This window comes from Corythoichthys intestinalis, chromosome 17, assembly GCF_030265065.1.
Source record: "Corythoichthys intestinalis isolate RoL2023-P3 chromosome 17, ASM3026506v1, whole genome shotgun sequence".
Classification (NCBI taxonomy): Eukaryota; Metazoa; Chordata; class Actinopteri; order Syngnathiformes; family Syngnathidae; genus Corythoichthys; species Corythoichthys intestinalis.
The window spans coordinates 13,699,328-13,723,426 of NC_080411.1; the positions used below are offsets into that span (position 1 = coordinate 13,699,328).

Here is a 24,099-nt window from a genome sequence, read left to right on the forward strand (position 1 = left end):
CTTATTCATTTCCTTATGATTTAAAAAAGTCAATGTTTGCGCGATCTTCAAAATATATTCCATTTCACTCTGCATAATATAAGTCATTTGTCCGGTTTTTTTTTTGAATGTATGTATAAAAAAAGTAAATGTTTAGATTAGGGCTGCCACCTTTCAGAAATAAGAACTACGGGACACCCCCCTCGCTCCCAAAGCTGTACAGGCAGAGGAAAAAAAGGGACATCCCCAAAACTCGTAAAATGCATAGTAATGTATCTCTTCATTTTTATTCCGTATTAGTTCAATACGGAACGCAACATTTAATTCCCAATTTCTGATTGTTCCTTATTTTAAGGGACAGGTGGCAACCCTAGTTTACGTTAACTTCAATTGTAATAAATATCCTATGTTCTAAAGTAGTTAAAATTGAGATTTGGCATTTAGTGTGTGAGGAAATGGGGGGAAATAAAAATTAGGAGATGGATAGCTGTTTTTGTTAACTTTTATTTTGCAAATCATTGAAACAATACAATTTTGAATGAAAATCTGTTTTTGTACGTGTTATAGAAATAACTGCTGAAACAGTTTTCTTTGAATTTCAGTAGTTTATGAGGTTTGGCTCCGTGGCGACCTTCACGTTGGGGAGTTCCGGCAAGAAATTTTCTAGCCACTTTCACCCCTGACTATTATTTATTCAAAACAATTTTAGTTTTCAATGCTAAGCGGAAGCGGCACCAGAAGTCGCCGCTTGTTCTTCTTCGTGGTTCTACACCGTTCTTCTTCGTGTCTGGAGGTCTCCGGCAGACGCGAAGTGCCACGTTGATGGAGCCCAGTGGGGACGTGGAAAGCCGAGTCGAGAGCGAGCTCTACGGGGACCGCTATCTACGAGTGGTCGCCGTCTTGTCTCGTCCTTCGGGGAGTACGGTAGTCTTTTAAACCCCACCGTAAAAAGAAGGAAAGGGGAGCAAAAACCGCTATTTTCCATTCATTGTCTGCTCGCACGTACAGTGCCAGAATCGGGAAAGTAAAGCAAGGTAAGCAATCGTATACCTGTCAGTTTATTGCCAACTCTCCAGATTAAATATTGTGTGCTGCAGTTGTGTAAGTGTTATGTATCGTTTTGAATGTGCGCATAAATGCACATTTGTCTGGAAGTACCCTTGCATTGCCCGGCGAGCTGTCCAGCTTCTCTCGCCAAGTCATCGTAGGCTATTAATTATCCATAAATTCGAATCTTAGAATATTTTATTAAGTTTCGTCCTCTCACTTGTGTTAATTTGGGCTCACCATGTGGATTCCCTTTGCATATTTTATAACTTTACTGCTGCACTTTGTCATGATTTATCTCTGTATGGATCTGTCAAGGGTAAACTGAAAGATAAACTTCCCTTTTAAAGTGGCATATTGAATGTAAGTGAGGAATAAACTTTAAAAAGCATCAGGCAGCCAGAGTGTGTAATAACGACGTAATATTTCAATATCATCGCATATCAATGATCACAAACTATGTTTGGTAATGATTTGAATGTTTTAACAATCAAATGAATGGAAATTTCCTAAAATACACAATTTGAATGTAAAATAATGAAAGTTTTTTCCCCAGGATGAAACTGAAAGAGATCAACCGCACGGCCATCCAGAGCTGGAGTCCAGCACAACAGCACCCTATCTACCTGGCAACAGGTGCGGCAAAAGCACTTTACACGTATTGAATATATGTGTAATGTACGTCTAATGTCACGTAACGTAATGTACTCTGTGCAATGTTCTGTAGAGCCAGCCAAGATTAATTTCTCTAAGCGGAATAATAAATCTAAATCATGAGGTTTGGCCCTAATCAAAAACAAAAAATGTGGAATTTCCCAAGTTAGGAAGAAAAAGCAAACCTGACCGATTATTGTCATTCCTATTTATTTTATCATGGCTAGTGTAATTTTCAAGCTAGCATCCTCATTCTCTTATTCCACCCAATTGCGCCTTAACGTCCATTATCGTCGCACCATTAGACATGTGCCCATTACTGGTTTCAAAGTATAGTGTGCTATGAAAACATTGTGGTTTCAAAACCGGATAAATTTATCGTCATACCATCCCTATGGTATTAGCTATTTTTTATGTCCCAAAAATGCAGGGCAAAATCCCTCGCTTGCAAACTGCAAGGTAGTGACGGGATCTGTCGTTCACTTGAGTAAACGAATCCATTCCGGTTCGTTCAGTAAAACGATTCGTTCAAACGAATCGTTCAACGAATCGTTCGCCCCCCTCATCTCCCTCCCCACCCAAATGAATCGTTCGGTTAGTGAACGGGAAGTGACGTTGCCGAACGAATCACCAAAGACCGCTTCGCAGTATAACTGAACGGGAAGTGACATTGCTTGGTCCCTCCCTCTCTTGCACATTGACCACTCGTCGTAGTTTCAGAAATGAGTGACAGGCGATATCATTCTGCTCTCAGAGACAGCCTCGTCTCCCTCCCGCTGCTGCAAAAGCGAGGGAGAACTTCCGCGTCGTCTGTCCTAGTTCTATGGGCTCAAAGTCATGGCTCGTGCTTGCATTTCGAATTAGGACACGGTTAAACATTTTCCTTTTGAGGGGGAAGTCGGGGTTTGGGGTCGGGGGCGCACGGACTTTCTTTAGCATGATCTTGCTCACATATACAATGCTGCTGCTAACAGCCAACGCGGCATGCCTGCTGTCACGAAAATAAAAATAAATCGAAAGTTTAATTTCTAATTATGGAACGGCCAACACATCATATTAACCTCTCGCTCTGTTGTATTTTTGTTTTTTATTATTAAGATGATCGTTTTGAATTTTTGCACTGGTATTAATAAATAAAATAATCCGGTCAGCTCCCCTGTCGTCCCCGCATCTCAGATCGTCAAATGCTGACGAGAAATAATTGTTTGCTTTATGATTTCGCCTTTCTACTCTCATTAGTCTGTTAAGAAAAATGTAGACATATTGCGACATCTCCCGTGTCCGCGCGCTTTGTTTTTGGGGCGCTTGGTAGCACATGATGGACGGATTGACATAATTTGTCAAACCAACCGACACCCTCTGACACGAAAAAAAAAAAAAAAAACACTCGGAAAAAATTGACATGTATATACAGTTTCATTGCAAATCAGTATTATGGTGATCATACTAAATATTATTTTTTTTCTGTGCACATATGAGGTACATATCGCTGCCATGAAGCCTCCATATAGTGACAGTTCTCTGCCCGCTTCACTGCCGTCACGCGACCGCAGCTCAGGTTTTGCTTGCCTCGCAGCTACGCGTGTTTTAAATTACTGTAAATTTGATAGTATATCGTCATAGGCACAGTCCCGAGTCTGTTGAGAAAAGTAGAACACTAAACCATGCTCGCTAGATTTGTGTGGTGTTTTTGTCTTTTTGAGCAGCATTTGATAGGCTCCACGTTAACAAATATGTGACAAAGTCGTTTCCTTTCATTTTATGACTCGTTCACCGCATAGTCATTACTGGAAAGTCAAGTTAGCAGCAAGCTAGGTCAGGAACCGGAGGACCGAATCACTGAACGGGAAGTGACAAAACTCAGTCTTTCCCCCCTGCCTGCACGCTGGCTGCTTATTGGCCACACGTGGAAATGAGTGACATACGCCATGATTCTGTTTCCGCTCCCTCCCCTGCCCGCGATGAGGCTGGCGTCTGATTGGTCGTGTGCGATGTCAGAAGACGCTGCCGCTTGCTCAACGCCCTCCCACGCAGCGAACAAGCGCCACCAACTTCATAGAACGAATCAGTGCAGATGGTGATTAGTTCGGTCTCGTTCACCCAAACAATTCGTTCAAAAAGAACGAATCGTTCGCGACCGATACAACACTACTGCAAGGCTCAACCCTCCCCCACTGGTTGTTGCGCAGTGTCAGTGAGTCAGCTGTGCTAGACGATGGCTGGAAAAAAAAAATCCCCAATCAAAGAAAACGAAATCACTAGTATGGGAATACTTCAGCCACAAAAAAGTTACAGACGGCCGCAGGTTAGAGGAGGAGGGCCAACCGACATGTTTGCTGAGGGTGGCTGCCGTGGAGGCTATACCTCCAATATGATTTCGCATTTATACAGAATTAAAGGTTAGTAAACACTGTCATGAACATTTCCCACCAACTACCGTAATTTCTGGACTATTGGGCGCCTCTGATTACAAGCCTCACCCAGTACATTTTTAAAGGAATAACCATTTTGTACATACATAAGCCTCTCCTGCCTATAAGCCGCGTGTGCCCACTTAGTAACAAGAGACATTGACAAAGAAATACAGTTTTCAAACGTTTAACAACACAACTTAACTTTTCGTCCCAAGCAGCGCCTGCAAACACGGCAGTTATATAGCAGCGGCACGGAAGTTGCATAGCATCAGCATGGCGGTGCAGCACTAATTGTGCTGGTACCTAAAATTCTTTGTTAGCAATCTTCATCTTCCTCCTGTGCATTCAAACCATGAAAGTCTTCACCCTCAGTGTCGGATATGAAGACGCTCAGATGCACTTCGCCTCGCACGCCCCTACTCAGTCTCTCCTTCGCGTCGCCTTCAATGTCTCCCATAATGAGGCATATTCACTCCCAGCCTGTGCCGTCCTCCTCGCAGTAGACTGGCCCCTCAAAGCCCGTTGGTGATGGTGGACTCTTTCACAGCGCTTCACGCTGCCAGGCTCCCCCGGCAAACTTGTACAAAAGCTGCTCTTCGCATGCGGCGAGTCTTGGCAAACGATCTCTCGCCGCTCGTCATCAAAGTGTCCCATACAACTCGGATGGCCAATTTAATTTCTTCTAGCATTTTCCATGATGCAGGTCTGCCAATTCTACTCATGCACAAAGACGAGGGTCCGCCACCTCTATTCATGCCTACGCACAAAGTTAAACTACCGGTAATAGTGCAAACTAGCATCTTCCTCGACACATATTCCACGTATCTCACTCCCACATACCATTCTCGAGGGCCCCTGGCGGCCGTCAGAAAAATACACAAATTGGCCGCGTCATTGCACACGGCGCAGGACCCAAAATGAGAGAAAAAAGTAGCGGCTTGTAGTCCGGAAATTACGGTACAAGAATTAACTCCGGCGTGTTTAGTGTGTCTAGCGTAGGCATGTGCCTATATAAGATTCTGACAATATGATAACCTTAAGCCAAAATATCACAGTATCACGATATTGCAATTACAGCTCTAAAATGTTACTTTGAGTTATCCGGGTTAAAAAAAAAAAAACATTGAACAGATTTTTATTTTTCAAAACATTAGCAAATTGGAACATAAGTATAATGTTAAAATAATTTAAAAAAAAAAAAAAAAACTCAAATATAGTATTTTATATTACAAGTTGTAATTTATACTGTATATATATATATATATATATATATATATAATGTTGAGCTGTGGCTTGAGACTAATAAAATTAATTTAATTATTTTCCATAAAAAGCACGTGTCTATGACTCATATCATGTTTACATTACACGCACTATTTTAACACAGTTGCCAGAGTGAAAAAACACATGCTTTACGACCGCTAGACACACTAAACACGCTGCAGTTAACTCTTGTAGCTGGTGGCAAGCGTTCATGACAGTGTTTGCTAAACTTTAATTTCATATAAATGCGGAAGGTATTGACTCCTCGGCAGCCACCCTCCGCAAATATGTTTTACATGTCGGTTGTCCCTCTTCCTGTAAGCCGCGGCCTTCTGTAACTTTTCTGTCGCCGAAGTATTCCCATACCAGCGTTTTCGTTTTCTTCGTTGGGGGAAAAATTTGAGGAGTTTCACTTTCTCCAGCCATCGTGCAGCACAGCTGATTCACTGACACTGCGCAACAACCGGTGGGGGAGAGTTGAGCCTTCAGCTGCAAGCGAGGGATATCTTCATGTATTTTTGGAACATAAAACTAGCTAATACCTTAGGAATGGTATGACGGAAAACGTTCGCGGTTTTGAAACCTTGATGTTTTCATACCACAGTATACCATGAAACCGGTAATCGGCACATGTCGAGTCTAGCGGTGGTAAAACTTTTTTTTTTCCTCTCTGGCAACTGTCTGTGTTGAGAAAGAGAGTCTGTTTATAATGTAAACATGATAAGAGTCATACACACGTGCTTTTAATCCTTAAATACCTGCAACATGAAGCAATTATCAGAGAATCCCAAAATTTAAAAAATAAGGTCCTAATGAAACCCTTTTATCAAATTTGTAAAAAGAAAAGTCAAAATTAATATGTGTAATAAGCGCTCTAATATCTATAACCCTTGCTAAATCCTGTTTTGTTTTTTTTTTCTCATGGAACCCGCAGATGCATGTGTTAACTTGCATCCATCATTTTTTTTTTTTTTTCAAAAAGAAATGTCAAAATTCTGAATTAGTCTCAAAATCATGAAATAATAGGTGATGTGATGCATTCGGCAATAAAGGGTTAATGGAAAATAATTCCATTATTTTTGTTCTGATGATATTAATGTTGAGCTGTGTCTGTGGTTTTAGGCTCACCTAAAGGACTGCATTTGTTTTAATTTAATTTTATTTATTTATTTTTTTTTAACTTAACATTGTACTTATGTTTCAATTTGCTAATATGGTTTAGAAAAATACAAATCCTGTTCAATGGGATTTTTTTTTTTCTTAAGCCCAGATATCTCAAAGTAACACACTTTAGAGCTGTAATTGCAATACCATGATACCTTGATATTTTGGCTTAAGGTTATATACCAAGGGCGTTGATTTGCATAGGGGCAGTAGGGACATGACACTACCAACTTATTAGGATGCTCAAATTGTCCCCACCAACTTTTAAGCAACCTTATTGGCATTATATCATTAATTCAGTTATATAGATTATTTAGATTGTCTTTCCACAAGTTGTATGGATAGAATTGACCCTACCATTGTTAAGTGAATTACCGTAATTTCCTGAATATAAGGCGCAGCAGTGTATAACGCGCACCCCCAAATTTACTTGTAAAATCTAGGGAAAATTATTGTACCCGTGTGTAACGCGCACATTTACCCTAATTTTAGCACCAATAAATAGAAGAATACAAGAAAACAGAGCTCGTGTACAGATGCAGAAATGTCATTTTACTGACTGGTGAAACACAGCACCAGCATAGCACATTGGTAGTTCAAAACATTACCGTAAACTGACAATATGTACGGTAATAATATGATCTGACAACTTCTTCAACTTACCAGAATCCAGGAGAAAACAAAACAGATGTGACTTTTCTTTTAAAGGCTGCTGCTCGTTTCATCATGATGAAAAAATGTTTCTTCCATGGATTGATACGGTAAAATAAAAGTGAGGATTTACGCCGGAAATCAGAAAGAGCACATCGCTGTAGACTAACAAGAGGAACTACTGTTATTAGGGTTTGAGTTTCCCGAGGGACAGATATAGTTGACGGAAACAGGATGTCTGTATTGTGTTACGTTTGTTATGGTCCGAGTTGCGGAGCTGCAATAAACGTTGACTTAAATCAGTTCCAAAAACTAAATTCTGTGCTTTATGAAGAGTGAAAAAAGCAGACTTTAACACAGACGAAATCATTCGACCAATCAGAGTGAAGTATTACCGAAAACAAAATGGTGACGTCACGTACCGTAATGGTCGGCAACGGATCGCCGCATGCGTTTCTTCAACACAACATGGCCGTGCCAATAAAAAAAATTGGTCTTATATATATTAGAGGTGCACGATAATTATCGGTCCGATAATTATTGGTCCGATAATAGGAATTATGACGTCTTCCCAATAAATCCGATAACATAATATATTATCAGCCCTATTAATTAATTTTTGGGACGGTGTCGGATTGGGATTTGTGCGTTTGTTTCCACTCCTGTTTTTCCAGTATGCAGTTTTGTTACTGTCTTTGTTTTTTTCATTATAATAATGTTCATGTCATCATGAAAATTCTGGTTCGGTCAAAGGCAAATCTAAGCTGAATCAACCACTAGTATTTTTGACCTACAGGTGTTCAAAAACTCAGGTGAATATATATTGGAAAATTACATATATATTATCGGTTATCGTATCGGTATCGGCCTTGAGGAGCAAGAAGTTATCGATATCGGTTTCAAAAAATGTATATCATGCACCCCTAATGTATATATATATATATCTGTCTCCATCCCTGTACCCGTGTATAATGCGCACCATGATTTTACAAGTTGATTTTGGGGGAAAAAAGTGCGCGTTATATTCGGGAAATTACGGTACTTTCATTATTTTCAGGTTGACATTTACCCCTTTTCGCTTGCTGAATGTGCTAGTCCTTTTTTTTCCCCCCTCAAACACACGTTTGATTGGCTGAAGACACCCCCCCCCCACACACACACACTCACAGCCCAGACAGAAATACAACATGTCGACAACAATACCACCTCCTCTGACCCCTTCGAAGACGATGGTTATTAGAATTTTATTTCTGCCAGCAGCAGCAACCATGTACAGTAAGTAATATAAAAAGACAACAATGTTGTGGAGGTGGGGAACACACCACTAATTTTGCTACTGAAAGTCCGACCTGAATAACATTTAGCATAGTTAGCATAACATTAAACTGTATGAATATGCTAACCTGCAAAACTCGAGTAGGAAGCTGCTTAGAGAGAAGTTTCCTTGGGTATGTTTTCTGCTGTTAACGTTGATTGTGTGAAATGTAGTGAACAGAGGTTTAACCCCTTCTCCCCAATTTTAATTTTAATTTTATTTATTTTATTTATGTGGTCCTAAAGCCGCCCAAAGGAGCTTTCATTTTTTGTTGAATTTGGTTGTGTTTGTGGACAAAAGCAGTAGTGTTTTACCTTAAGGAAGGTTCCATTTTTATTTATTTTTTGGTATTCCCTAACTAAGATGTTTTTTCAGTTGTATTTAATTTCTTTATTTACACGGACAATGTTGAGTGGTCTTAAGACAATTGTTCGGTTTTTTTGCATTCCTGGATAGTTGAGATTATTGTATATGTTAATATAATTAAAATTCATTTCAAATAATGCAATTTAGACTTGCTAAACAAAAAAAAATCCAGGCATTTATTCTGGAAGTTTTCAAAATGTTTTAGTAGTTTTTGAAAACAGGTTTGAATCGAACGATGTATCACTTGAAGTAATACATATGAATGTTAGTATAAGTCAATACAGATTTATCTTGCATTGATCATTTAGCCTATCAATTAATTAGGTTCATATTCGTGAGACATGTATCCCTGACCCCCGTTCACCCAATCTGTTTGGTCTTATTAATGTCCCGTCCCCATCAAAAAGTGTACATGCAGGTTATGCTGTTGTATCCTCCCTACCAGTGTTGAGACCAAACCTACGCCCTTGTGTTATACCATCAGAATCTGTTACCGGCACATGCCTACGCCCAATTAGTTGGACGCCAGTTCAGTTTATTGCCATGCATTGCAACACTGTCCAAATCACAGCCAACTGCTGTTTCAGACAGTCTGCAACCTCTGTCTTCTTCCAAAGCACTATTAAATCTTCTTAACCATTGTTTCATTTCCGTGCCTTTCAGAAAAACCAATGTGCTTCATGACAATGTAACTTTGAATCCATAACAAGTGTTTATGGAACATTTTTTAAGCGATTTCAGCTCACATTTCATTTTTGAAACCAATCATCATCCAGGCACGTCAGCACAGCAGCTGGATGCTTCCTTCAGCACCAACGCGTCCCTGGAGCTCTTCGAGCTGGACTTGTCCGACCCGTCTCTTGATATGACGTCCTGCGGCAGCTTATCTTCATCTCACAGGTACACCCAAAAAAATCGGGAGGTAGGCTAGGTTCCCCAAATTTTCTTTGATTTTATTAAAGACTACATTTCTATACTCTGTTGCTTTCAGGTACCACAAGCTGGTCTGGGGTCCCTGCGGAACGGAGGCCACGGGTCACCCAGCCGGGTTGATCATCGCCGGGGGCGAGAACGGCAATGTCATCCTGTACGACGCCGCCAAGATCATCGCCGGCGAGAGCGAAGCGGTAGTGGCCGAGAGTGACCGGCACACGGGCCCCGTGAGAGGACTGGACGTCAATCCTTTCCAGGTACGCAGCCGCCGTGTTCTGTCTTCTGCCGTCAAAGTTCGTTCACTAAATTTTCTTCTGTGGTGCAGCCCAACCTATTTGCGTCTGGTGGGAACGAGTCTGAAATCTACATCTGGGATATTAACAACTTTGAGTCACCTATGACGCCAGGACCTAAAACACAGGTATTAAAAAACACGATATACTGGTACTAATTAAATAATTATCACAATTCAATCATTTAAAGCTGCCAAACTTTGAAATAGCATATATGGAGGGAAAATATAACTTGGTCATTTTTTGATCGCGGGCCATTTTTGTCCCCAGTATAAATGAAGCTGTATTTTCTGTTGGACAAATAATCATTCAAGGTTTTTTTTGTTTTGGGGTGGTGGGGGTGAAATATCAATTGCTGTCTATTATAAATTCAAGGGTACAGGCTCCTTAATTCTATTTTTTGAATTTACATCTGGTAAACAGTTAAGGGATTTTGCTTTGAAATTCAATAAAAAAAAAAAAAAACTCATATATGTAGAAAAAATTCAAAAGAATTGTTGGGATTTTTATGTCTTTAATTATGTGTTGTTTTTAAATGAAAATATATTATTTAATTACAAAAAAAGGTTTTCATTTTGTGCCCAGTGTCTCTGTCCACTCTGTTGATGTCCTATGATAGCATGGCTGTATTTTTATTTGCTTTGGGCGCCGCCTGGTGGTTTTTTGCAGTATGTACTTCAAATTGGATTTAATTGTTAGTGATTGCTATTATTTAATGATGGACATTTTGGCTCATTTCAATTTACATTATTGATATGGGAAATTATTTTCAATGACTTAAGTTGAGGTTGTTCTTATTTTTCACGGAATGTTTATTTTATTTGGAAAACCTTGAAGTTGTTACATTTATCATTATTAATGCATCCAAAAAGCCCTTATATGACAACTCTAGTTTTTTACTGTTTTTCTTATTTCCTTGCACTTCTCAAATATTTTTCATTTTTATCCAGTGCCACGGTGTTATGTGGAGCTGTCAAACTGATTTCCACAGTAAATGTGGTTACTAAAAGTTTGAAGTGACAATAAATTATTATGTCAATATGTCTAATAATGATGAATGTATGCATGTTGACAGCCAGTGGAGGACATCGGGTGCTTGTCATGGAACCGGCAAGTCCAGCACATCCTGGCTTCGGCCAGCCCGAGCGGTCGCGCGTCTGTGTGGGACCTCCGCAAGAATGACCTCATTATTAAAGTCAGCGACCACAGCAACAGAGTATGTAGACTCTCTGTATTTGAAAAAATATAACAACCTCAAATCAAGCATCCGATACTTATAAAAACATCTGGGCTTGCAGATGCATTGTTCCGGGTTGGCGTGGAACCCAGAGGTGGCCACCCAGCTGGTTCTGGCTTCTGAGGACGACCGCATGCCCGTCATCCAGATGTGGGATTTACGATTTGCTACTTCCCCTGTCAAGATTCTGGAGAATCATACAAGGTGCGTCTCTAATGATGGTGTCCTTCCTACCCCATGAAAGCAATGCATTACAGTAATGAAGGATATTTACCAAAGCTAGCTTGAAATAGCAGAATGCTATTATGCCTCAGTAATTTGTTGTTCATCAACAGTTTGAGCTCCCCAATATTTTTTTTTACAGTTCAAAATCTTAATTGATTCATGTCTAAAAACATGTAATGTTACACATTATGGTAATGATGCAGGGATATATACAAACATAAACTTGATTATTAACAATATTAAAAAAATATATAACAATTTTACCCTGCTGCCATCTTTTGTCTTTGTCTACATTTTTTAATTTGAAATTTTCAATTATCATAAATAAAAAAAGTCATTATTTTAACTAAGCATTTCAATTAGAATATTTTTATTTAAAAAAAAAAAACATTTGAATTAACATTTTAATATACAGTATGTACCGTAATTTTCACACTATAAGGCGCCACCCACCAAATTTGACACGAAAATGACATTTGTTCATAGATAAGCCGCACTGGACTATAAGACCCAGCTGTGCTCACTGTATTTTGGGATATCTACACCAAAGATATTAACCTGTAACCCTTTATTTGACAGCGGCTTCATACGGCTGTCATAAGACCAAATTAACCACTGTGAAGCTTTGCAGCCAATTGGTTCAAAGCTTCAAGAAGCTTTATTTGGCCATGACTGCTCCCTAAGGGGAGATAGTCAACCTCTGCTGCCACTTGCTGTCAACACTGTTGTTGTCCAACATGCCTCTTAGCATGCATTGCAGCGCTACATATGTAAATAACAATCAAAATTCATGTTCTTTGCTAATTTTTTCTTCAGTTACTGTTCCAGTTGTTTGATTAATTGCCAGTTATGTTATTTGGTAACATTTTTACCATAGACTTTATAATCATTTTGACGGGACATGGGCAGCGGGGCTGATTAATAGGGGTGATGCATTGTTGGCGTGGCCGTCAGTCGTTAAAAATTCTTGTGAATAAATGCTTAAATCCCTGAATTCTTTATAGATATGGTCGTAAAACAGTCTCGATTCATGGCTAAAAGCAAAAAAAAAAAAACTTGCCGGTAGCATTTATTTTACGTAAATATTGCAAAGTATAATGCCGATGCTGTAGCGGCTAATTTCTCCGATTGAATATGTCGAAGTACGATGCTAGTCTGTCAGTCAATGTGGCGGTCGCCATATGTAAACAGAGCTTTTCCGGTGAAAATTCTTGTGAATAAATGCTTAAATCGCTGAATTCTTATTAGATATGGACGTAAAACAGTCTCGATTCTTGGTTAAGGGCAAAAAAAATGTGCAGGTAGCATTTATTTTACATGAATATTGCAAATTGTGAGTTTAGTCAATATGGAAATTAGCGGCCGCCATATGTAAACGAAGAGCTTTTTCAGTTGAAAATTCTTGTGAATAAATGCTTAAATCCCTGAATTCTTTATGGACATGGACGTAAGAGTCTCGATTCTTGGTTAAAAGCAAAAGAAAAAAGCGTGCAGGTAGCATTTATTTTACGTAAATATTGCGAAGTATAATGCCAATGCTGTTGTGGCTAATTTCTCCCATTGATTTTTTTCACAACGTTTCAAAATGCATGCATGGTACGAAAAATATAATAATTACCTTGAATCCTCGAACAAATCATTCCTGAGACAATCCTTCCTTTTTGTATGCGGTAGAGCTTTCACACTTTTTCAACATAAATCCAGCGTTGGATTGCTGCATGTGTCGCTGCGACCGACTGCGAATAACTGAAGCGGATTGTGGGATGGCCCCCTACTTGAAGGCAAACGGCACTATTATTTGACAGTGGCGCCATAAGATGATCATAATTATGACATGACACTGCCATGAGCATTAATGAATGCTTATGACAGATGTCATTTTGTGTCATCCGGTAAATTATCTCTTGTGAATGGATGTAAAACATCAGAGCTGGACATAAAGGGATTCAGTGACATAATTTGCCGGATGACACTTAATGACATCTGTCATAAGCATTCAGTAATGCCCATGATAGTGTCATGTTACAGTTATGACGGTCTTATGACACCGCTGTCAAATAAAGTGTTACCTGCTAACCCAAATAAATCAACAAATAGCCGCACTTGGACTATAAGCCGCAGGATTCAAAATGAACGAAAAAAGTAGCTGCTCGGTCCGAAAATTACGGTATAATAAAGTATTTTCACCGTCATCCTAGGCTGAAAATAAAATGTAATTGAACTTGTGGATTTCATCTATAAGATTTTTGAAATGACTAACGAATAAACTTTCACCACAGAAACTGTCAATCGACGGTTTTAAAGTTTGGTTTGAGCATGCCTTTGTTACAAAACAAACAAATCGGGCATATCTCGTTTATTTTTGTGCCACTTTGACCCGTTTGCGTCATTCGCAGAGGCATCCTCTCCATCACTTGGAGCGCAGCCGATCCCGAGCTGCTCCTCAGCTCTGGCAAGGACAGTAGGATCCTGTGCTGGAACCCCAACACGGGCGAGGTAAGCTAGTAACTCTGCCAACTCTTGCGTTTTTCATCCCGGGTAACAGATGTTACCCTGTCTGCTACCGATTAGGTGCTTTATGAGCTGCCTTCCGGTAGCCAGTGGTGCTTCGACGTGCAGTGGTGTCCCAGGAACCCGGCGGTGCTGTCGGCCGCTTGCTTTGATGGACACATTGACGTCTACTCCATTATGGGCGGCAGTAGCCAGGCGCAAAGCCAGAGGCGTGCAGACCAGGTAAAGCACACTGCATGCACCGGTATCTGTACTGATATGGCACTAAAATGTCATCGTAATCGAAGCGCGCGCAGAAATAACGTGCGGATCTGATCCCCGGGGCGCCATTTTGACTTACAATAAAATGACGACAAGCAGTGGTCGAAAGTGTTTCTGCTTTTATTTTGGCAGATCAGCAACTCCTTCGGCAACATGGATCCTTTCGGGACAGGACAAACTTTACCTCCACTCCAACTACCTCAGACAACAGCCCCCTCTGCTAGCGTCAACCCCCTCAAGAAGCCCCCTAAGTGGATCCGCAGGCCCGTCGGGGCGTCATTTGCCGTGAGTCTAAAGATTCGTGCATGTGTTTTAAAATTAAAATTGAGAGGGATATTTCCTCTTGAAGAGGTCAATGAACACCTCTGTATTCATTAATAATTAGATGATGATTAGATGATAAACATTGCAAAGTGTTCCGAAATCGCATTATGTAAAACATAAGTGTCAAAAGTTTGTAGATTTGACTGTGGATCAGGGGTTTCATCTACATTATTAGGTAGTGGTGGGAACCTCTGGGTAGCTCACGATTTGCGATACAAGGCTCACGTTACCGATGAACTCACGATAAGGCGATATGAAACAACAATGGCGTACCGCACGCATGCTATTTTTAGACCGTGACATCGCATCGTAAAGCGGGAGTAGAAGTGGGACATTATAGACCCGCCCTCGCATAGAAGCAATGGAAAATCTGCTACTTTTCTCCGGTAATCTTTCAAAAACGAGCATGCTGATCACACATTGCTTTTTTTGGAGCTTGAAGAAATGACATCACGACAAATGAAGGATGTTTTCTTCATACGTTTCCCGAAACTAAAAACATCGGGGGAGAAAATGTGAAGACTGAATCAACTTGCGTGGACTTTTAACGCCAGCTCGGCAGTAAACATTTATGCAGTAAACATTTCATTGGGTTGGCATAGTCTTTCAGAGGACAAAAAGGTAAGCCATTTTGATATTTTTAACTTATTTTTTTGGCGTGACGTGCCGGGTGCTGCTTCTGTCTGACAATGAATGACCTGAAAAGAATTAAAATGGTATCTGACTGCCACTGTTACATTTTCTGTTGTAAAAAAAACAACTTTAGTAAGGAGGAAGTGTAAAATAAGTTATAGAATTAAGATTTGCTAATAATGGAAAAAATTTAAAGTGTTCGTTGGCTGTCACTGAGTAGCATTTGCGATTGCTACATAAAACTAACTAAATTACCTCCAAGAACGGTCAGAGACGTAGGACAACCGGAGGATATAATATGTAAGAAAGACAGGGCTTGTGGTAAAGGATAGCTTGTTGACACAGGAGAATGTCATTGTCAGTCGCGTTGATAAAAAAAAGCTAAGGCTATGCTTAGGTCGGCTTATTTTTTTTCATCTTTTTCAGCTTTCGACACTCAAGCCATCTCTTTAACTGAACATTTTTTTGTTCTTCGATATCTTTGCCAGTGAATTTGGCACCAGGGACATAATTTTCGGAGAGAATTGGCAGGTTTAGCTCTGTAAACATCTCTTTAGTACACGATTTCCATTCATTTCCTATTAGGGTTAAACGGTGGCTTTTCCCTACTTAGCAACAGTAGCTAATGTCATGAATATTAATGAGTGGAAGTGACGTGTTGCTTGCGGTACGCCATTATCGATACACGTGTCAGGTATTAGTCCTAGGACATTCTATAAAACAACTAACACATGAAAAACAAGCGCTTTTCATCCTTCTGCTGTAAATTGAATTAAGCTTATCACTAGTAGACATCCAATCCGTTTGAAATGGGAGGTACCCTCCAAGTTCAAATGAATTGGACGTCTATGGCGGTCAACGCCAACCAATGAGTTTAATTTTGCGGCATTTCAGGTCATTTGCTGTAGATTTTGTGGCAGGAAGTGACCTGAAAATGCTCTAAAGCGAACAGAAATTGACGTGGAAATGCTCCGTAAATCTGTTTCGAATGAACAATGTTCATTTGTCCCTCCCATTCGAGTCCAGTTCATTCGCTGCCACCCTCCTAGTTCAAACGGATTGAACGTCAATGGCAACCAATGAGCTTAATTTTGGGGCATTTCAGGTCGTTTCCTGTTGATTTTGGGCCACATCCTGTTGATTTTGGGGATTTTACATGTCACTTCCTTTTTGATTTTTGGTTAATGAACAGGAAGTTACCAGGGAATATCCCTAAATGAATAGGAAATGAACTTAGAATATTCCAAAATCAACAGGAAGTGACCTGTAAATCTTTGACCCTGCCAGTCGAAATGGATTAGACATCTAGCGCCGTCAATGGCAGCCATGCAGTCAGCTAACGTAGACACTATTCTAATGGAAGATTTTGATAGCAACCTATTGGTTATTTTTAAACAGTGACACCTTTTTAAAACGATATATCGATCCTTAGCGAGAGCATGTCGATAACCTTTTGAGATTCCAAGTATTGCAATACATAGCTGTTTTGAGATATGTAATGTCACACCCATTTATGATTAGGAAGTAAAAATAAAAATCTTCCACTGAGGTATTCCCCAAGGGTCAATCTTAGGGCCCATAAGACTTTAGGATTACAAACTTGGTTCGTTTTTTAATTTTGCTTTCCCGCAGTTCGGCGGGAAGCTGGTGTGTCTGGAGAACGGTCCGGCAAACGGACAACAACCCGGCGGCCCCCGTTTGGTTCACGTCAGCCAGGTGGTGACGGAGACCACCTTCTTGACGCGGTCCGAGCAGCTCCAGGCCACATTGAGCGCCGGAACCTTCCAGGAATTCTGCCAGGAGAAGATCCAAGCTTCTCAGGATCAGTTTGAAAAAACTGTCTGGTCTTTCCTCAAGGTTGGTTTCAGGCTGGTTAAAAGTATGTTAAAGTACTGACATTGGACGTGTTTTTTTTTGTATCTCCACCTAGGCCAACTTTGAAAGTGACATCCGCAGTCAATTCTTGGAGCTTCTCGGCTACAACAAAGAGGAGCTCAGTGCCAAGGTGAGACGTACTTGTGCTACTACTAAGATGTAATAAGGGCTGCCACAAACGACTATTTTGGTAAATGACATTTTTTTGCCATTATCAGACTAATCAGTTCATGTATAAATCCCGTTATTTGAAAAAAAAAATATTTTGAAAATAAAAAATGAATTTTTAAGTTAAAATGTAGGACTACCAGCGCATGTAGTACAATTACATGTGTACGTAGCCCCTAAAGGGACATAAACAGAAATAAAATAATTCAAGCAATCTGGTGCGCACCAGAAACTAACTGGTAAACATTAGCGTTATATAGCATTTAAGCTAGGAGACTTTTGCTATGCAATTTAGCCAATTGTTTTATACATTAGCATTATATAGCGTTTAAGCTAGCGGAATTTTGCTATGCCTGTTAGTCCTATTGTTGTAAACATTAGCATTATATAGCATTTAAGCTAGCAGACTTTTGCTATGCAAGTTAACCAATTGTTGTCAACATTATATAGCATTTAAGCTAGTGGACTTTTGCTATGCAAGTAAATAAGCCCATTGCAACAATGCAACAACTGGCTAATTTGCATAGCGAAAGTCCGCCAGTTTAAATGCTATATAATGCTAATGTTTACCAGATAGTTTTTGGTGCGCACGAGAATTAATCTGGTGCGCCCCAGATTGATAAATTTATTTTATTTCTGTCGATGTCCCTTTAGGGGCTCCTTACATGTGAGTACACGTAAATAATAATCAATTAATAAATATTATTTATTTATTTTTAATTAAATTTAAAAACCGAAAATTAACATTTTTTCCCTTTTTGTTTGTGTATGTATATATATATATATATATATATATATATATATATATATATATATATATATATATATATATATATATATATTGGGCATTGTGTAAGTAATTATTGACATCAACAATGGCGGGCTACTAGTTTATTTTGTGATTGAAAATTTTACAAATTTTATTAAAACGAAAACATTAAAAGGGGTTTTAATATAAAATTTCTATAACTTCTTCTATAACTATCTTGTGTCTTATCTTTCCATTCCAACAATTTATTTTACAGAATATATATATAATTTACAGAAAAATATGGCATATTTTATAGATGGTTTGAATTGCGATTAATTGCGATTAATTATGATTAATTAATTTTTAAGCTGTAATTAACTTGATTAAAAATTTTAATCGTTTGACATCTCTAATATGTGTGTGTGTGTGTGTGTGTGTGTGTGTGTGTGTGTGTGTGTGTGTGTGTGTGTGTGTGTGTGTGTGTGTGTGTGTATATATAATATATACATACAGTGGTACCTCTACATACGAAGTTAATCCGTTCCATGACCTTGTTTGTAAGTCGAAATGGTCGTATGTCGAGCAGGATTTTCCCATAGGAATACATTATAATTCCATTAATTCGTTCCACAGCCCAAAAACCTGCACTAAATCCTTAAAAAATACTGCTGGTACTATTACAAATGGCAATTACATATAGCAAAACAAATAAATAATAAATAAAAATCGGATTAATAATATAATTATAATAATAATTCCTGTAATAGTGTAACGAAACGGGTTCTAATAAGGCGGACGTTTTTTTCTGTACCTGAAGGCACCGCGGGGCTGACGTGACAAAGAGGGAGGGGAGCGGGTGAGAGTTTACTTTCGCTTTCAATGCTTTCTTGAGAACATCGTCAATTGCGGCAGACAACAGGCGTTTTGTGTTAAATAAGTTGTGAAAGAAATGATGAAAACGTGGCGAAGCTGGCGATTTCTCTGGAGATGTTACCACAATAAGAATTGTCAGCTTAACTTATAAAGACTGGCGAACGATGGTCGGAGGAGGACCGTGGAGATGTATTGTTGAGCCATTTCACCCCACGCTCATATTTTTCTGTCATTTGCATCTTCATTTAGAAGGTAAGCGTCAACTTTTCACCACCTGTACCAACTTTTTCTGAAAACTGTGTTGATTTGTCACACAACAAAATCCGCAGTGCATTCGTCTGCGGTGCTGCCATTGTCGTCGTATTTCGAGCATGTCGTCGGATGTAGAAACAAATGGCGAGTCAAATTTTACGTCGGATGTCGAAAAGTTCGTGTGTCGAAGCGATCGTATGTAGAGGTACCACTGTATATATACATACATACATACATACCCTTTCATGCACAACTTATAATTTGTTTAATGTATTTTTTTCTTTTAACATTCATTTAACTTGGGCTGCCATTGACAGCGCTTAGACAGCTAATCTGTTTTGACCTGGAGGGCCGAATGGACGGACGATTGAATGAACGCTCCCAGTCAAAATGGATTGGACATCTAGCGCCGTCAATGGCAGGCAATGAGTTGAATAGTCTGAGGGGGGGGGGGCCCTCAACTTTAGCGTGTGTTTCCGTTTTTATCCATTTTAATTGAATTTAGTTTTTACAAATGTATGAATTTATAAATGTATTTATCATTATGCAAATATATAAAATCCAATAATAATCAAACATTTAATATATTCAACAATAATAATTGCTAATATATGATTTTTTAAATGACTAAAAATATTCACTTTCCCTATAATGAGTTAAAGGTCTTATGAGTCCCAAAAAATGTTATTGTAAAAAAGTTATCGCGCAGATATCCGCCACGCTGGCGGGGAAGCCTTCCGTCGCTCCGACACAAGTGCTGGAAAATCCAGAGGCGGTGTTCGACATGATCGCCACTGCCAACCAGGAGGCCACAGTAGATGAGCCGGATCAGACCGAGGAAACTCAGGTTGAAGAAGAGGACGGGATTGCCCTGGAAGAGGTAGTAGTCACATCACAGTTCATCCAAAAGTCATGTCATGTACAATGTCATGATGGTCTTTTTCAGGAGGTACCGCTAGATGAAGAAGAGGAAGAGGAGGAACCTAAGACCACCACCAAGATGGAGGAGCCTAAGACCACCACCAAGATGGAGGAGCCTGATGAAGCTCCTGCAGAGGAAGTCAACCTCAACATTAGTAAAGGTAATTATGACAGAGGAACTTTAGCTTTTAGGTTTATTGGAATTTACTTTGCATGTCTTTCTCAGTGTTATTTTGTCTACTTTTGTGTTTTAAGCTTTTGTAATTTTTTTGTTTGAATTTCATTGCTTTTGTAAACAACTTTTTTGGTTTTTAGACATGTAGGTCATTTCCAGTATTACAGTCAAGTCATTTGTGTTTACTCTTTTAGATGCATTCTTCGTGATCTTTAATATTTTTTACATACATTTCACATTGCATGTACTTACCGACAAGGACAACAGTGTGTGTACTAGTCATACCAGTACTTTTTTTTCTGTGTGATTTGTACCACAACTACATCTGCTCGTACTACCAGTACATCCACTTGCGTGTACTTGTACTAAAAGCACATGCACCTGCATGCACACTACTTTTACTGTCAGTATACAGTGGGGCAAATAAGTATTTAGTCAACCACTAATTGTGCAAGTTCTCCCACTTGAAAATATTAGAGAGGCCTGTAATTGTCAACATGGGTAAACCTCAACCATGAGACACAAAATGTGGAAAAACAAAGAATTTATTTGCAAATCATGGTGGAAAATAAGTATTTGGTCAATACCAAAAGTTCATCTCAATACTTTGTTATGTACCCTTTGTTGGCAACAACGGAGGCCAAACGTTTTCTGTAACTCTTCACAAGCTTTTCACACAATGTTGCTGGTATTTTGGCCCATTCCTCCATGCAGATCTCCCCTAGAGCAGTGATGTTTTGGGGCTGTCGTTGGCCAACACAGACTTTCAACTCCCTCCACAGATTTTCTATTGGGTTGAGATGTGGAGACTGGCTAGGCCACTCCAGGACCTTGAAATGCTTCAGGTCCTTTGTTGCCCTGGCTGTGTGTTTGGGATCATTGTCATGCTGAAAGACCCAGCCACGTCTCATCTTCAATGCCCTTGCTGATGGAAGGAGATTTTCACTCAAAATCTCTCGATACACTGCCCCATTCATTCTTTCCTTTACACAGATCAGTCGTCCTGGTCCCTTTGCAGAAAAACAGCCCCAATGCATGATGTTTCCACCCCCATGATTCACAGTGGGTATGGTGTTCTTCGGATGCAATTCAGTTTCCTTTCTCCTCCAAACACGAGAACCTGTGTTTCTACCAAAAAGTTATATTTTGGTTTAATCTGACCATAACACATTGTCCCAGTCTTCTGGATCATCCAAATGCTCTCTAGCGAACCGCAGACAGGCCTGGACGTGTACTGTCTTCAGCAAGGGGACACGTCTGGCAGTGCAGGATTTGAGTCCCTGGTGGCGCCTGTGGTCCCAACTCTCTGTAGCTCATTCACTAGGTCCCCCCGTGTGGTTCTGGGATTTTTGCTCACAGTTCTTGTTATCATTTTGACGCCACGGGGTGAGATCTTGCATGGAGCCCCAGATCGAGGGAGATTATCAGGGGTCTTGTATGTCTTCCATTTATAGTAATTGCTCCCACAGTTGATTTCTTTACACCAAGCGTTTTACCTATTGCAGATTCAATCTTCCCAGCCTGGTGCAGGTCTACAATTTTCTCTCTGTTATCCTTCAACAGCTCTTTGGTCTTGGCCAGGGGCGGACTGGGACTAAAAAGCAGCCCTGGACTTTGACTCAGCCCAGCCCACAAGAATTGCTATACGAAGGGAAACATCGACCCCCTAGGGGGTTCGGGGGCATGCCCCCCCGGGGATTTAAAAAAAAAATTTTTTTTTTTTTTACACATTTTATTGTAAAATGCATCAATTTCGTGCACTTTGAGAAAAAATGAAGAAAATGTGTCTAGACTGTGACTGTCTGACTTGAGGCGCTCAAAGTACTGCAAGGCTGAACTGGAGTTTGATTCATTTTCTGTACTAGCTCTATGATCAACCTGAATAAACAAATGAAAGAATTTATTTTTCAAAGCAAGTTTTATGTATCCAATTGATTATAATATATCTCTATATATCTCTGTCTATAAAATGACTTCATTGTTTATGCCATAATTCAGTGGTCTCCAAACTATTACACATAGGGCCGCAGCGGGCGAGGGATTTCATTCCAACAAAACAAGACAACACGTATCCACCAATCTGGTGTCTTACAAGTGTAATCAGTTGATTGCAGTCAGGTGCTGCTTGTTTTAGCAGAAACTTCTTTGGTTAAACTGTCGGTACTCGATCGGTTGAAACAAAAACCAGGCCCCACAGCGTCCCTTGAGGACCGGTTTAGAGACCCCTGTTGTGTTGATTTAAATGTGATTTTTATGGTCTTCATGTGATGTAAAGCACTTTGAATTGCCTTGTGTTGAATTGTGCTATATAAATAAATTTGCCTTGCCATAATTAATCTTGCCATACAAATAATAAATTTCAATGAAAATACAATAAACATTTCAAGACAAATCCTGTATACATAACCTTCATTGGAAAGTATTAACCTTAAAACAAAACGATATATAAATGATTAATATATATAACATCAATTTAACTACCTAAACTTTAAAGTAAAGTTTATTAATATTTTGTTATATTTCTTCTGAATTAATATTGCTGCTGCGTGTGCATACGTTGTTTTACAGCTAAAATATTTTTCTTAGGAGAGTGCTAGTAGGACTAGCATACTGTAACTTGACACGATTGCAAACGGGTACATGGGCCAGCTGGCACTAACCCTTTGTCATTTATTTCATTTAAAATGTAGCTACCTGGTGGATAACTGCCAGTATACCGAGCAAGTAACCCTCTTCATCACTACTTACTTTCCCTGCGTTTGTCTGGGGAAGTTCCATATCGTTACCCCCCTCCCTCTTCTTTTCTCTCTCCCTGCACCGGTTGCACGTCAGAGCGGCTGCCGCTCCCACACTCAGCACCGCCGGGGGCTGGGCTGTTGACTTGTTACCCGACGTGGCCGTTGCAGCTTGCGAAAATATTTGTCCATTTATGACATTTTAATGCTTCGCTCTCCAGTTTCTTTAATTTTTTCTCCCTAACCTTCTCAGCGCCACCCTTCTCTTTTCTTTTTTTGCCACCACCATTCGTATTGACGCATGTTGCTATTTTGCTTCCACAAGGATCCAATGAAGGCTACTCTGTGCTTTCTTCGTTCTTCTATCAGATTGGCAGTGCCAGGCGCATTGCTGCCACCTGTCGGATTGGATGCGAACTGTAGTTAATCAGAGGATGGGATAAAAACAGTGATGTATAATGAATGGCGGCCGCCGGCCGTCCAGGGCACCGGCCGTTCTGTGATCCTCCAGAACCCACAGATTACCAGTCCGCCCCTGGTCTTGGCCATAGTGGAGTTTGGAGTGTGACTGACTGAGATTGTGGACAGGTGTCTTTTGTACCGATAATGAGTTAAAACAGGTGCCATTAATACAGGTAACGAGTGGAGCCTCGTTAGACCTCGTTAGAAGAAGTTAGACCTCTTTGACAGCCAGTAATCTTGCTTGTTTGTAAGTGACCAAATACTTATTTTCCACTCTAATGTGGAAATAAATTATTTCAAAATCAAACAATGTGATTTTCTGTTTTTTTTTTTTCCCACATTCTGTCTCTCATGGTTGAGGTTTACCCATGTTGACAATTACAGGCCTCTCTAATCTTTTCAAGTGGGAGAACTTGCACAATTGGTGGTTGACTAAATACTTATTTGCCCCACTGTATCTACTTGCATGTACTGGTACTACAATTTCGTGTACTTGTGTGTGCTTGTACTACAAGTATGTGTTTTTTATGGCATTTTTTGTGTGTGTGTGTGTTTTAGCTTCAATTATTTGATTTTATAATTTGCTAAAATCCTTTTTTTCGTCAAATATGACAAAA

The 24,099-nt window shown here is 39.7% G+C and overlaps 1 protein-coding gene across 1 annotated transcript in view; it reads left to right on the forward strand.

The window, feature by feature from the left end:
* Positions 1-775: 775 nt before the first annotated feature.
* sec31a (SEC31 homolog A, COPII coat complex component) overlaps positions 776-24,099 on the forward strand; it is a 43,886-nt gene continuing 20,562 nt past the window's right edge. Inside the window, exons 1-14 of the mRNA XM_057819058.1 lie at positions 776-1,013; positions 1,583-1,662; positions 9,630-9,753; positions 9,845-10,043; positions 10,112-10,207; positions 11,155-11,295; positions 11,378-11,520; positions 13,938-14,037; positions 14,113-14,274; positions 14,446-14,598; positions 16,903-17,127; positions 17,201-17,275; positions 19,899-20,069; positions 20,136-20,271. Of these exons, the coding sequence (XP_057675041.1) occupies positions 1,584-1,662; positions 9,630-9,753; positions 9,845-10,043; positions 10,112-10,207; positions 11,155-11,295; positions 11,378-11,520; positions 13,938-14,037; positions 14,113-14,274; positions 14,446-14,598; positions 16,903-17,127; positions 17,201-17,275; positions 19,899-20,069; positions 20,136-20,271 (1,804 nt within the window). The 5' untranslated portion in view covers positions 776-1,013; position 1,583. The remainder of the gene's footprint in view (positions 1,014-1,582; positions 1,663-9,629; positions 9,754-9,844; positions 10,044-10,111; positions 10,208-11,154; positions 11,296-11,377; positions 11,521-13,937; positions 14,038-14,112; positions 14,275-14,445; positions 14,599-16,902; positions 17,128-17,200; positions 17,276-19,898; positions 20,070-20,135; positions 20,272-24,099) is intronic.